Source organism: Ictalurus furcatus, chromosome 18, assembly GCF_023375685.1.
Source record: "Ictalurus furcatus strain D&B chromosome 18, Billie_1.0, whole genome shotgun sequence".
Lineage (NCBI taxonomy): Eukaryota > Metazoa > Chordata > Actinopteri > Siluriformes > Ictaluridae > Ictalurus > Ictalurus furcatus.
Genome location: NC_071272.1, coordinates 24,919,721 through 24,936,161, shown reverse-complemented (window position 1 = coordinate 24,936,161; position 16,441 = coordinate 24,919,721). Strand labels below are relative to the sequence as shown.

Here is a 16,441-nt window from a genome sequence, read left to right as displayed (position 1 = left end):
CGTATAAACATTCAGATCGATGGTATATATCACGTACCGTCACGTAAACGATGAGAACGTGATCAGGGCGTATCAGGTCACCCGAGTCCCGCTGCAACTCTATAATATTTGATGATATATAGATATTTTTTAGTTTAATGGTGAGGAGGACTTTGAGAACATTCGTCTATACAAAGAGTCCTTGCACGTGCAGCCGTCTTCAGGTCACGTGACAGCACTTCATCTGGGCTGATGTCTGGTTGTCGTGTTGTTCTCGGTGACGCTGCAGGTGACGGGCCACTGGCCTGATATTCTTCTGTGAACCTCAGTGAGGAACCTGATCAAACCCTGATGCACCATGCTTCACAGCTGTGGGTGAGGGTTTGGTGTATGTGAGCAGAGCCCGAGCTGCCCCCCCCACCATCCCCCACACCACCACCAAAACCAAACCTAGCATTGTTTATGTTTGCAAACGTTCTCCTTTGTTCTCTCTGTGCACAGAACTAAACGTATGTGGTCTTTTATCAACTGGAGACGTGCAGATTTATTTTTGGAGAGCAGTGGTTTCCTCCGCTGTCTTTCTGTTAACACCCGTTACATTACTGACTGTTTTTCTTACAGCAGACCCATGAACAGAACTCGCTCAGAAGTTCTAGCCATTTCTGCAGATCTTCCTCCATTACACTGGGGTCCTTTTCACCCTGATCGCCACTGCACCATGCAGGGATATTTGCGGTAGTTCTCCATTTTGTCAACAATTTGTCTTTCTGTGTATTTAGACACGCTTTAGTCTTGCGTAATCATCGTGCGTATCTACAATTCTTCTTCTGAAGTCCTCCAGGTTTGTTTTGAACAGATTTTTCTTGAAGAGACGAGACTGATTTCGGAGAACACGTCATGGTGTTTACGTGAACGGTTCTAACGTTACAGATTACCGAGCGAACTGAAAACACAGACACGCAGATGTATGAAGAGAGATTCTCTGAATTAAACACATCACAATAACTATTTTCTGTGCGTCAGGGCACGTCAAACGATTTCATTCACATTAAAAGCCTAAGTGTATTACACGGCTGAGGAAACCCAAGTTCAAATAGCATTAAAACACTTTATTCAGCTTCCCCTGTTTAACCTTTAGAGACCTAATCTTGCCAAAATCTGACCGATCTCCCCAAGTGCAGGTTTAAATATGAGAACGTCTGATGTGGAAGAAGTTTTGGTCATTTTTTTTCATCCAGGGGACATCACCTGAACACCACTACAAAACCTCTGACCCCCCAACAGTGTGCTACGGGATAAAATGTGAACAAACTCACTCTGTAGATGTTCATCGCTTTCAGCAGCGTGTGTATGTGGAGCTGTAATGCTGTAATGCTGACTACATGGTGATGAAGATCAGACCGTGTTTTATGAGTAATGCAGGAAAAGTTCACAACGTTTCTTCTCTGCATCTCTGCGCTGATTAACACTTAAAGCTGTAACGAGTAAAAGGGGATTTCGGTTATTCAGAGTGAAGAGTGTGTGGAAAGCACCCGCGTGACCTTTCCTAACCTTTCGTGACCTTTCAGAGAACAACGTACAGCTCATCTCCTACATTACTCTCTTATTCTCCTCTTCTGGAACCGCACACGTATTCGGTTCCACCGGTCAGTGAAGTAAAGAACCCGCTCCGGTGTAGATTAGATTAGAAGATTAGACACGAGTCTCTCTGAAAGCTCTGCATCTGATTATACTCCAATCTCAACAACTTTCAGCTGCGATCAGACCGTTATCTGGAACGGACTTCAGCCAGAGACACGGATTTAAATCCGTGTACGGCGCACGCTCCACCAAATCCAACATGAATCATAAACCAATTTTAATAAAACACATTAAACAAAGGAAAACTTATAATCGTCCATGCGGTGACTTTAATAAACCAGGAAACCTTTATTTAATGCTTATGGAAGGAGTCTCCAGTGTCAGTGCTTTGTGAAGTTTAACAGCACAGGAAAGTGTTCAAGACGGAGGAGTTTACACTCTCAGTAAAATGACGAGCGGAGAGAGAGAGCGAGATACAGAGAGAGAGGCAGAGAGAGAGGCAGAGAGAGAGACTGTTTAACGCTGAACACTGTAAGTGAGAGCAGGAACTCGTCTCTCGGACGTTCCACAGCGTTGTATCTACACTAAACCGTTAAACAGCGCGGGGTGTCGTTCGTTAATAAAAGCAAACAGTGTAACTGTTGGTAAACGGCTGTGGTGTGAGCGGAACAAACCACTTCAGCGAGGTGACCTCACAGCACCCCGGTGCGGATCATTTTCCTATAAGTGCATGCTCTGGAGTGCGTTATTCCTATAATATACTCATTATGGAGGTCACTGAAGTGGTTTTTGCAGAAAGAGGAATAAATTATTTTGAGATTGAGAGATTGAATATTCCTACAACAACGTGATCTTTCATTTTTTTTTTTTTAAAGGGCACGTCTGGTTTTCTGAACTTTTGAAAGTGAAATAAAGGCAAATTCTGACCTGAAAACATCATAAATTCCCACAACATCAGGGTGTAATGAGTAAAGAAATAAACGTTAACAGGGATGATGAATAGAAAGTGATTAGAAACGTGGGTTTTTTCGCTGTGCTGCACGGGTCGGCACTCGGACATGTTCAAACGCTTCAAACGTAAAAATGTCGGCCATGTGGACGTTACACAACCGATTTATAAAAGGATTTATACACAAAATGTACTTCTTTTTTTTAACTATAAATCCACCATTCAAGCAGAGCTTGGAGTTTTGGTGATTGGCTCTGCCTGTAAGCAGTTCCTGACCGCACAGCTGTGTTATTACTCCTCCATACACCCGACATGGTGGAAATGATCACTTCCTGTCTGTTCTGGATGATCACATCTTTTGTCGAGACTTTTTTAAAACGATAAATTGCGAGAACAGGGAAAAAACAACAACAACAAAAACAACAACAACAACAACAACAACTCAGTATCACACAGTCCGGGTGTAGTTCAGGAGTTTAATGAGGGGGATGATGAGAGAGAAACACTTACGAGGCATTACAGGAACAGGAAAAGGAGAATAATCTGTTAGAGAAGCTCTGAAACTCAATCTCAGTGCAAAGCTCCAGGTTTCTGAGCTTCACAGCAGCTATTTAGGTCAAAAACAACACGGCACTCAGACTGGAACACTGAACTACGACACTCACCGTGTAATAACTCTCACGACATGATCATCATAAACACCAGCAATCTTACTAAAGATCAAAATAACTCATTACAATAAAAATACAAAGAGAGAGAGAGAAGGAGCGAATAAACTTACCACTTTATAAGGTTCGGGAAAGAGGGGGGAGCTGGCTGGAAAGGCCTCTCCTCCCTGCTGGATTTCTTGATTTCTCCTTTCTCTTTCTTTCATACGGAGCACATTCCGGTCTTCACGGTTCATGTTGCTAACAACAGAGACACAGTCACTAAGCGTGGAGAAGAGGGGAACAGCAGCTTTCCAAAAACTCGGCCTACATTTAAACCCTGAACCAGTCGCGTGAGAACAAGGAGCAATATCACAATATCAGTGTAGAAATATCACATCATATAGAAATACTGATGATACTGTGCCCTCCATTAATATTGGCACCCTTGGTAAATATGAGCAAAGAAAAATTCTTTATTGTTCAACCTTTTGATCTTTTGTTTAAAAATGTCACAAAAATACTCTGCGCTCATGGATATCAAACAATTACAAACAACACAGGTTTAACAAAAAACAAAAAAAAATGTTAAATATAGGTGTGCAACAATTATTGGCACTCTTAGTCAGTAATATGTGCTACCTCCCTTTGCCAAGATAACAGCTCTGAGTCTTCTATAACGCCTGATGAGGTTGGAGAATACATGGCGAGGGATCTGAGACCGTTCCTCCATACAGAACCTCTCCAGATCCTTCACATTTGGAGGTCCACGCTGGTGGACTCTCCACTTCAGTTCACCCCACAGGTTTTCTATGGGGTTCGGGTCAGGGGACTGGGATGGCCATGGCAGGATCTTGATTTTGTGGTCAGTAAACCATTTCTGTGTTGATTTTGATGATGTTTTGGATCATTGTCCTGCTGGAAGATCTAACCACGGCCCATCTGAAGCTTTCTGGCAGAGACAGTCAGGTTTTCATGTGTGCTCCAAAACCACCGAACTGAAGACGCTCGAGTGTGTTTTTGGATGAGAGTAGAGGCTTTTTTCTTGAACCCCTTCCAAACAGCTTGTGGTGATGTCGGTGACTTCGGATTGTAGTTTTGGAGACTTTCTGACCCCAAGACACAACTAACTTCTGCAGTTCTCCAGCTGTGATCCTTGGAGATGTTTATCCACTCGAACCGTCCTCTTCACAGTGCGTTGAGACGATAGACACACGTCCAATTCCAGGTCGATTCATAACATTTCCAGTCGACTGGAACTTCTTAATTATTGCCCTGATGGTGGAAATGGGCGTTTTCAATGCTTGTGCTATTTTCTTATAGACACGCCCCATTGTGTGAAGCTCAACAACCTTTTACTGCACATCACAGCTATATTCCTCACTCTTAAACATTGTTATGAATGACTAAGGGAATTTGGCCTGTGTGTTACCTCATATTTATACCCCTGTGAAACAGGAAGTCATGGTTGAACAATTTCCTGCTCCTTGTCACCCAGGTGTACAAAAAATGTTTTTGTTTTTTTTTGTTTTTTACATATCAGTGGGAACATACTTCAAATATATTGCTCATATAAATTCAATGGGGTGCCAATAATTTTGCACACCTATATTTCACAAAGATTTTTTTTATAAACCTGTGTTTGCAGTTGCATGAGAGCAGAATATTTCTATGAATATTTGAACAAAAGATTAAAACAATAGAGAATTTTTCACAGCCTACTTTGCTCATATTTACCAAGGGTGCCAATATTAATGGAGGGCACTGTAAATGTGATGGACATCTCACAATTTATCATGATATCGATATTAAATCTTCGTATCACCAAGCCCTACTGTTAAACTGTACATGTTTTTTTTTTTTTAAACTGTTATCTTTTTTATTTCCAGATGTGGACCTGATCACAACAGCTGGATGTGCGCTATAAACGTAAATAATTGAAAGGAAAGTCGGTGTTATCTCTGCGTTAATAACAGAGCTACACGGATTAAAAAGCTGTAGGTGTAACGTGAGACTCGTTTCTGTTTATTAGGCCAGTCAGGGGAAATTGCATGTTCAGTGACTAACGCAGCAACTTAACACTCGGGGAAATTTAAGAAGACCGAGAACAATAGTTTGGCGAGCGTTAATCACGTCGGCGGTGGATTTAGGGGACGATAAGTGAGGGGCAGCGTGGCCCGGTCACTCGAGATCCCCGCGGTGGGATCCAATATCCACAGGGCTGAAGGGGAACCTGACACTAGGCAGATACCAGCGGTTTGTGCTGACACACTTTCAGTTAAGCCGTGCAGACAGGAAGTGAGGCAGGAAAGCAGGGATTTCTCGCTACCCAAGTTACCCAAGAACCGCGGTACTTTCCTTTCTCGAGTGCAAAAATAACCCGAGAGCACACGCACAACGTATACCTGCAACATACACAACGTATACACACACGTACATGCGCTATACATCCCGATCCTACTGTAGTCACGTTCAGAAAGTAATCACGTGCAGCTGACGTGCGCAGGCGAACGTGACAGTGTATTACTCGTTGTGCAGTCGAGAACTGCTGACCAGGCAGAGCCAATCACACACACTCAGAGCCAAAACATTCTCCGTGTACACCGTGACAGAAAGCGAGAGCGCGCCGCCAGTCCAGTCGAGATCACGAGAGATGGAGCGGAGGGGGCGGGGCTTCCAGGTGGTGTCAGTTAATATCAAACCGGTCAAAACACTTATGCAACTGTCAATCATCTCAGATTCACGTGGATCATCTCCCGTTTTATCAGGGAGAAAAAGACGGATCTTCTGGAGGATATGTGAATGAGAGAGAACCCGTGCTAGCGTACTCCGATGTTCAGCTGTGGAGCTCCTACACAAAATACATAAACATCTTCCTGTCTGATAATAATAATAATAATAATAATAATAATAATAATAATAATACAGAATTGATCATTATCATTAGTTATTTTTAGTACTATTATTATGAATAATAAGTCAGAGAACGTGTTCAAGAATTTTCTAACATGTATACGGGGTTCATGATCCGCTACCAACAGAGCACCGTGTTTATGAACACAGAAGCGCAAGTATTAACGTCTTAAAACTTCAGATGAGCGCGAGAACGACGCAAACGCAGACAGAGCCGCAACTACCATCATCATCATCATCATCATCCATTAACCGGATAGGAACAACGACAGATATCCAGTACCAATGTCTCATTTATTTAAAAACTTTACATTAACACAACTGCTTGTCCAATATATAAAACACACACACTCGCGCTCGCGCGCACACTCACTCACTCTCGCGCGCACACTCACTCACTCGCGCGCACACTCACTCACTCTCGCGCGCACACTCACTCTCGCGCGCACACTCACTCACTCTCGCGCGCACACTCACTCACTCTCGCGCAGTATCTCATTGCTCTACTCTAATAATATCTCTATTATTTTAATTTGATTAACAGTGACCATGAGCAGAGAGCTTACATTTAACTGTTTATGACGGACCTCCTGATTAAAGCTTAAATAAAAAAGATTGGTATCTGGATCGGTATCGGCTGTAAAAATCCTGATCGGAGCGTCAGTAATGAACACCATTAAACTAAAGCGCTGTGCATCTGACGGGTAAATGAACTCACCCAATCACATCCTATATGAGATTATTCAGATATCTACACAATACACACAGAGCGGTTCGAGAACTGACTCCAGCCCAGAACCATGACAGTGGAAATGTCTAATAGTGCAGCTTTAAATATATTTACGAGGAGCAGACTTCACACACTGAACACTGATGTTTATTGTATTTGTTTACAAGGTGAACAGGTTAACGGTTGTTTTTTGCATACAGTCTGTAAAATTATCTGAAAATATCAGATTTAGTTTATCAGAAGGTAAATTAATGTGTCACGGCTCACACCGTGTTCCTAAATTCGGTCATAATTGACCAGCTCAAGTTCTCTCATGCCTACTTGTGTGTTATATTGTGGCACATTAATGTTACCATCTCAAAAAATAAATAAATAAATAAATCCTCAACTTCAACTGTGCTCCTAAATTGTTGTAATTATTATTAAAGAATCTGTCTGCGTCCCTCCTCCTGTAAACACTGTTACTGACTTTTCTGCTTTCGCCTGAATTGTCTTCATTTGGTTGCATCTTGTTATATTTGATTTCATATTTTCATTTGGTTGATGGCATTTTTAATTTTACTTCTCCTATATTTTGGTTACTATTTTATTTATGTTTTGCTTCTACGAGATGATGCACTTTAAGGACCAGTCTAATTTGATGCAAAGATTTGTACATTATCAGGAATGTAGCACAACATGGAGATGAAAGCAGCGTGCTGTTCATTTAAATGTGAAAGTGCAATAAAAATGTTGCCCCTAAAATCAATGAATAATCGTGATAAATAATCGAGATCTCAATATTGATCAAAATAATCGGGATTATCATTTTGGCCATAATCCTGCAGCCCTAGCGTTAATAAACGGTTCGGATTTGCAGTCACTTTCGGACTTCTGCACGTTAACAAAGTTGGAAGTGGCAACCGGAAACGCTTCCGGTCGTTACCAGATATGACGACACGCCGTTGTTAAAAACGTCTAAATTGCTCAAAAACGCTGAATAAAAACGAAAGCCCTATTCGGACGGGATTAAAGGCTCATGGGGTCGTTTCTGTTTTACAGGAGCTCCTCTGTGATTTTATTTCCGTCCGGATTGGCGGTTTTCTCCACAAAAACAACGGAGGCTTTAGAAAAGGCACTCAGACGTAGACTCTGTCTGGGTGGAAAACCTCGTCTCTGCTCTTGGAGACCACGTTGTGAACATGACCACGTGACACAAACATCCGGGATCAGAGAAAACATCTCACTGGAAGCTGGAGAGAGTTTCATCACTGAGGAGACGTGTACAACGTTCATTACAGACGTCCTGACGATGAAAGAATCCGATCGGAACACGACTAAAGATGGAATGTGACTCATAATTTACTGTAAACACACGCTACTACTATTACTGTTATTATTAGTACTTACTAATAATGATAATTACATCCAAAACTTCTCTTATTAAAACTGAAATAATGATTATGTAAAGAAAAGCCATTTCACGTCCATCCTCGACATGATCCCGGTACAGGAACCCGGTACAGGAACCCAACACCCAGCACTATACACCACGAAACTCATCACTCCGGATTATCCTACTGAACACAAAACATGACACTAACCCCAGCAGCTCCAGAACCCTCCAGAACCCCAGTGGCTCCAGAACCCTCCAGAACCCCAGTGGCTCCAGAACCCTCCAGAACCCCAGCGGCTCCAGAACCCCAGCGGCTCCAGAGTTCTCAGATAACGTGGCGCTCTCTTAAATGACCTTATTGTTATAGACGGAGGATACGGATACGGCCGGTCCACGAGTCCATCAACACCAGTGGCCGAAGTTATTAACCAGAAACACGTCTGAGAGTGAAGGTCCACTGCGCTCCTGCTTACCCTGACTGAGAGGCCATGGTCTTAACCTCAGAAACATTGGAAATGGAGGAAGAAGAACATGAAGAAACTGCAGAAAAAGGTCACATTCCTGCTAGAGTCCAATCAGTTATCGAGCAGAAGCTCACACACACTTCACTGTGAGACACAGTCATTTCCTAGCAGTGGAGATAAATCAGATTTAGGGAGGGGGTATGAGCCGCCTGTGGGAGATACCATTCTCATGGGCCTAGAGGGGAGCCAGGGACAATACAACAAAGCTGCAGAGAGAGAGAGAGAGAGAGAGAGAGAGAGAGAGAGAGAGAGAGAGAGAGAGAGAGAGAGCACTAAATGCATGCTTGTGAGAGAGAGATCTTGTCAGGACTGAATTCTGAGAACTTCTCCGTTTCTCTCATCTCTGAAAGCAGGTCAATAATCCGCTCAGGTTCCACCTCTGGAGGAAATGGTACGGTCCGCCTCGCTCTAAATAAGGACATGTTATTTTATGCCAGACGAGAAACACCACCTTCTGACGCGAAAGTTCAGAGAGGAGCTCGGCCAATCAGACGGCATTTCACCGGCACCTCTCCCGCCCCCGCTCCAGGGCAGATTTCTTAAAGGGGCAGCGTCTGTTCTGCGCCGAAAAGTCCTTCAAATAAGCAACACACTCATCGGGAGGCGCGATGAGGCAATCCGCTGTAACGTGTAAAGACTCACGGAGTCTGACGTCACTGATCACAGGAGCGTTTCCACAGAAATACAACACAAAATGGAGATCTGTTCAGTACTGGACGTGTGTGTGTGTGTGTGTGTGTGTGTGTGTGTGTGTGTGTGTGTGAGAGAGATGTTAAAAATGGCAGAGAGCAGACAGAAGGCCAGATTCTGAACTTTTTGTCCTGAATTGTCCTTCACAGGGTTTTGTTATGGTTCCACCATCATCGACATCGCTGCTGACTGACAGATTAAAATTCATTTCCTTCTTTTTATTAATATTATTATTAGCTTGCTCTCTATTTGAACTTTAGAACCATCAGCAGCTGTGAAACGCCCTACACACACACCAACTACACACACACCAACTACACACACTAGAAGTTGTTCAGAAGTATTTGTTCCTGAAAGAAAAGGACATGGTGTAACATTGGTCATCGTCGCTCCTTTCTCTCTCTCTCTCCTCTTTAATAAAAAAATCTCATGAAAATGACACGTTTTTCACGTGTGGACGAGAATTTCTCCCAGGATTTTCTTTCTATTATGTATGCGGGTTTGTTCCCCCCCCAAACGTCCCTTCATGTCTCCGTAGACGAGGCAGTGACGATGTTTACTTTGAATATACGTAAACGAGCACGTAACAGAACCGGTCTCACGTCAGCACTCGGGTTCTCGGGCGATGCAAAACGTTTTGTTTTACAAATGATCTCTCCTGTGGTTCTCCCCGCGCTTCTAATCCGAGAGGAGACGTGACAACACGCAAATCAGACACAGGTCAGATGCAGGTGAGACGACTCGGGCGGATCTTCACTTCTCTAACGCAGACAAAAACTCCGGGTATTTAAGAACGCGCGGAATTATAACCTCAGGACTTTCGCGTCCTGTTCCAGCAAGAAGTTATAATAAAGTTATTATAAAATTAAAAACCACCCCGTGCGACTCCTCCAGCGTCTCCATCTGAACTGCAACAGACGCGAGGAACGTTTCATCGCCTTTATTTTTGCCCCGAAATATCCTGGTGCTGTCCCTAATAAATAGATTTAACCGATGTTTCATCTCTCATTCGTTATTAACGTGTGTAGAAGCGAGCGGCGACGGGGAGAGATCAGATGAGGAGAGATCAGAGCGAGCAGTGATGAGGAGAGATCGGACGAGGAGAGATCGGACGAGGACGGCTCACGCTCCTGTTTGGAGAATAGTTTGGATGTAAAACCTGATGAAAAGGTTCGAGCGCTTGATCCGAATCCCACCAGCAGCAGCAGTCGTTAGGGCGGGACGATATTTCCGTATAACATCCATATTGTGATAAATTATTACGTGATGCACTTTTCCGAGATATCGTCCGTATAGTGATTTTTTTATGCTTTTAATAATTACAAATGAAACAGTACTGAACAGATCCCACTGATTTCATGTCACTTTTATTTAATGCCTACAGACAAAAGTCCTCAAACTCAGTTTAACGTTGTATTTATTTATTTATTTACTTGCTTACTACTGTTTCAGACAGTTTATCAGCTAAATTACAGACGGTGATGCGCACGTGTAGTGCAGAAATATCCTCAGGAATCACGATATGATATTTTTGCCCTGCCACTAGTCACAAAAGACTCAACTCAAGAACATGATTTCCACACGTCTGATAAAGTCTAATCTCCAGTTATTGACCAGAAAGGAAAGAAAAACGAATATTTCGCTCAACGCCACCGTGGTTGAACATTTCCGTCAGAGACTTCAGGATTAAAGCAGCGAGTAAAACTCTCGCCCCTCGCGGGGTGGGAGATAAATAACGTGAATTCGCTTCCTGTCCCGAACGAAACCGAAACGTCTGTCATGGAGTTGATTTCTTCACCACCACACAGAGCTGTAGAGGAAACGGTTAGATGAACTCATGGAGAAAACGAAAACAGGAAGTGGAGCATGGACGACGTGAAGCGGTGTTTATAACGTGACGTCGTGCGCTGGGAAGCGGACACGTCTCACGATTCTACACCCATCAGCAGCTACGATCGAGCTTATGCAACATAACACACATCCGCTTCCAGGAGAACGCACGCTCGCCGTGTGTGTGTGTGTGTGTGTGTGTATTTATTTATCACCACAAGGCCTAGAAAACTTGCTGTCTTGCTGATTTTCTGATGCAGAAACAAGCTGACTAATTAAATCTACTCCTCTACACCCTCTTGCTTCATTTCCTTTAGTTAAATTCGTTACAAAATGGCCGACGCTCACCCAGCGTTCCCGGGATACACTCGGGATCCAGCGTGACCCTGACCGGGATAAAGATGAGGGGATGTTAAAAGCACAGGAAGTCAAACTGACGGTTAATTGCTGTACACGTTTATACAACAGCGCAGCTGTAGACTGCGAGATTGGATCGTGAAGTCGATATCGAAGGTGGAGCGGCGTAGACGTGAGCGCTCACAGAGAAATGGAAAAAAGCTCTGCGATGACGAATCCCGGATCAGAGCTGGAAAGACGGAAAACCAAAATAAAGCGATTTTAAAATACCGTATAATATCGAAGGCGGAGCAATCCTGCGTGTTAATAACGTTCAGGTGTAAAGGAGGAAGGTCAGTGAAACAGGACGAGACGGTTATTTACACGTCGCATTATAAAGCTCTCGGATGCGTTCTCCATCTATTCTGATCAACTTTAACATCACGAGGATAAAATAAACGCCATTTCCTCCACACGCGCTTTACAGGAATACTCCAGCACTTTCACTCGAATCTCAGCAGCGTCAGAGAGACTCGCGCGGTTCCACTCCGACACACGAAGCCGTGTACAGCCCCGTTCGGACGGGATTCGTTTCTCACTGGGGCGTCTGGAATCAATATTAACATCAGCACTCGAGCGCTCCACACAGCCACGAGGAGCTGGGCTTTTCTAGCAGGTTGTTTTTTTCCTAGAAGCTGGATGTTCACGTCACGTGCGTCGTTAGATATTTAAGGAGCCGTCAGCGTCGGTGGTTATTTATAGAAAAGTAAAAGTTGTGTGATATTGTGCGTATAAAGTAAATCTTTACAGAAGACGCTGTAGCTGGAGTTATAATAATGGTAAATTGTGGCTCCTTTACTCAGACTGCAGGATCTCGTGTTTCTTCATGATTTTATTCCCTTTTTCACGCTGAAAACTTTCCCAGAAGAGCGCGGTGGCGAGGTTTCACCGCACAGAGCGAGCGGTACGGCGCGAGCGGTACGACGGGGCGAGCGCCTCAAGCTTCCGCTTATCGTTTTGTAATTCAGGAAGTGTTTAATATATAATACGTCACTGATACACGTTTGAGGTTTTGTGTGTGTGTGTGTGTGTGTGTGTGTGTGTGCGCATGTAATTTCCTCAGAGGAGGACGGAGAAAAACACCGGCACTTCCGATCCGGATGGAAATAAAGTGAGCGAGCAGCTCCTGTACGAGAGGACACGACCGCGTGCGTGTACATGTCTTCCTGTCCGAATAAACACAGCTAAAGTGCGTTTGGGGTCAGAGAGAAGGTTACAGCCGGGAACCTCGAGAACATTTCTGATAGTACCAGAACGGTCCGATTTTGTTCTTACCGTGACTAACAAAGCACACGTGGCTCGGTGAGGTTCCTGCCTCCTCCTGGACTTTCCTCCTGTAGACAATCCCACCCGAACCTCACACCGTCACCACCTCGCACCTACATCACCACACCGCCGGAGCGAACAGGAACGAGACCCGTCAACGACGTTACTATCAGACCGTCTCGATGCGATACAGCGTCTGATTCTTTCAATGACGATCGGATGAAAACCACGCCACGCTTTTCCGATCTCAACCCGTCCGATCCGAGCGAGTCCGTCCCTGACGCAGACTCGGATTCCTGTTCTTATCTGACAGCAGCAGGACCTGAGGTGCTCGTCCGCTGTCCTACATCAGCCTGAAGGCTGGACACGCAGAGATGCTTTTCTACTCGGCGCGGCTGTTCAGAGTGATTATTCTCCTCAGACCTTCTCTCAACACCGTGCGTCCTGCAGGACTGACCGAGAGATGACCGGGTGTTCCTAATAAACTGGTCAGTGAGTGTGTATTACAGGGAGAGAGAGAGCGAGAGAGAGAGAGAGAGAGAGCGAGAGAGAGAGAGAGAGAGAGAGAGATCTGATAGCTAGTTCAACACTTCTGCTGGGTTATTTTTGGATAAAAATGGCTGTAGGATTTCATTTCAGCTCACAATTCATCACAGAATCAGCCTGAAGACTAAAATAACCTTTGATTAAAAATAAAAAGTGTGTGTGTGTGAGTGTGTGTGTGTGTGTGTGTGTGTGTACTCCTGAGCTAGGAAATAGGTTATAGCTAAACAGGAAAGCTAACAGTAAACTAGCGATAAACAAACAAAATAAACAGCTATTGTATTTATATAATGACAAACCAATAGCGAGTAAATGTAATCGTGTCTCCATTTTAAACCCCGTTAATCAAGTTGTGCGTTAAAGTGTTTAGCTTTAGCTCATGCTAACCTCCACCAATAATAACAACAACAACAGCAGCCCCAGCTAGCACTGTGTGCTAACAGAGCTAACAATCCGCCTCTTTACGGAATAAAAACCGCAGCTGAATCACACAATCAGACCCACAACATCCTCCTCCTCCTCCTCCGGGAAATAAAACACACTTTAGAAGGTTCGAAGTGATAAATTTCTTTGCTTTTTACCTCTTGTCTTGTTTTAGGCCCAAACCATCGTAGCTTCTGAAAGCCTTTTCTCTCCTTTGTCTTTTCTGCTCTAGGACTCACAGCTCCAATAAATGTGTCATCGCGGAGAACTGGTCTAAAAAACTATCAAATAAATACAAACTTCTCTTTAAAAACTCCTAATCTTGTGTTTATCCCGCGGGGGTTAAGTAAGCCATGAGTCCGAGCTGTGTTTTATCCGCATTATTGTGTGAAATAAAATGTTGAGTAACCTGCAGCGCATTTTGAACTGATTGGGACTGAAGCAGTTCCTGAGAGGAAGGGGAAAAAGGAGTCACGTGACAGACACACGAAAGATTTCTACTGCTCTGGTACTCCACGAGGGGGCGGAAAAGAGCAACAAAAAAAAAACCCCTTCATTTCATTATCGAGTTTAAGATTCGAATCTGTGGCCGCGTTTATTACATTTACACTACATTACATTTACATTTACATTTACACTACACTACATTTACACTACATTACATTTACATTACACTTACACTACACTACATTTACACTACATTTACACTATATTACATTTACATTTACACTACACTACACTACATTTACACTATATTACATTTACATTACATTACACTACACTACATTTACACTACATTTACACTACATTACATTTACATTACACTACACTACACTACATTTACACTACATTTACACTATATTACATTTACATTTACACTACACTACACTACATTTACACTACATTTACACTATATTACATTTACATTTACACTACACTACACTACATTTACACTACATTACATTTACATTACACTACACTACACTACATTTACACTACATTTACACTACATTACATTTACATTACACTACACTACACTACATTTACACTACATTTACACTATATTACATTTACATTACACTTACACTACACTACATTTACACTACATTTACACTATATTACATTTACATTACACTTACACTACACTACATTTACACTACATTTACACTATATTACATTTACATTACACTTACACTACACTACATTTACACTACACTACATTTACACTACATTTACATTTACATTACATTTACACTACATTATATTACATTGACACTACATTACATTTACACTACATTTACACTACATTACATTTACATTACATTTACACTACATTACATTTACACTACATTTACACTACATGGTTCAACTGCCCCAATTCCGATTTGTTCCTCCCACGTGGCACAGATCGGATATGACCCATGAATGTGTAAGCAGGAAAAAAGCACATGGATTCCGATATTCTCAGATCCGTCTCAGGCCTCATTCATATGTGGGAATAAATCTGATATGAATCGGATATGTGCATATGTGTCTGCTATGTAAACGGGCAGATCGGATATTCCCCTGTCGACGCGAGTTGTACGTCATTAAAAAAGCAATGGTGGCGAATGACTTCAACTCAGATGGACACCGACCGCGAAAACACAACTCTCAACACGGCTCTCTTCTTTTTCTCCGCCTTAAGAGGCTGGAGTTTTGCTCACCTTTACATATGCTGCAGACAACAAAAGCTTGTGTTATATTTTCATCTGCGGCTGTTGCAAATTGTTCTGTTTTTACTTCCTTTTTTCAAAAAAAATGAAAACAGAGCAAGTAACAAACGTAACATAGCATACAGTAGTACAAAACAAAGTGTGGCATTAACTGGTAACGTCCATCCATCCATCCATCTTCTATACCGCTTATCCTTTTCAGGGTCACGGGGAACCTGGAGCCTATCCCAGGGAGCATGGGGCACAAGGCGGGGTACACCCTGGACAGGGTGCCAGTCCATCACAGGGCACAATCACATACACATTTAATTGGTAACAGGGAATCCGAAAATCAGATTATAATATTTTAAACATGCTAATTCCTTTTTTTGAATTAACATACTTTTATTTATGTATATAAAATGCTGCCATTGGTATAAATAAATAAAAATAAATTCAAGACTTTTATTAACATTGTTTTCATGATACACAATCATATCCTTTAATGTAAAATAGTATTTAATCTTTACTAAATGAAAGTTAAATTCTGCCAATTCTCTCCAAAAACTTTGGATAATTTTACATTAAAAAAAACAAATGCGTCACCAACTCTTTCTCACTTTTACAAAAAGAGCCTAAATCATCAATATCAGAGTATCTTGAAATTAAAGATTTAACAGCGTAGAAGGTATGCAACATTTTAAAATGTATTTCTTTTGTTTTATTATTAATACAATACTTAAAGGGGATTAATTGCACCGTTTTTACTTCATGTTCAGCCTACGCGTCCGGTGACTTCTACCTCGTGTTTCACGGGTCGTCAAAAAAAAATCAGATATAGTCAACAAATCGCAATTGGGCATCAAGACCTGCAGCGTAAATACAGCTTATAATATATAAT

General features: G+C 42.6%; 1 protein-coding gene across 3 annotated transcripts in view; it reads right to left on the bottom strand.

The window, feature by feature from the left end:
• aff4 (AF4/FMR2 family, member 4) overlaps positions 1 to 15,166 on the bottom strand; it is a 30,287-nt gene extending 15,121 nt beyond the window's left edge. The window contains exons 1-2 of one of the 3 annotated variants that reach the window (XM_053648637.1): positions 14,005 to 15,166; positions 3,291 to 3,417 (exon numbers count right to left, since the gene is read on the bottom strand). In XM_053648637.1, the coding sequence (XP_053504612.1) occupies positions 3,291 to 3,413 (123 nt within the window). In that variant the 5' untranslated portion in view covers positions 3,414 to 3,417; positions 14,005 to 15,166. The other 2 variants (XM_053648638.1, XM_053648636.1) reach the window with 2 other exon arrangements.
• Positions 15,167 to 16,441: the final 1,275 nt, after the last annotated feature.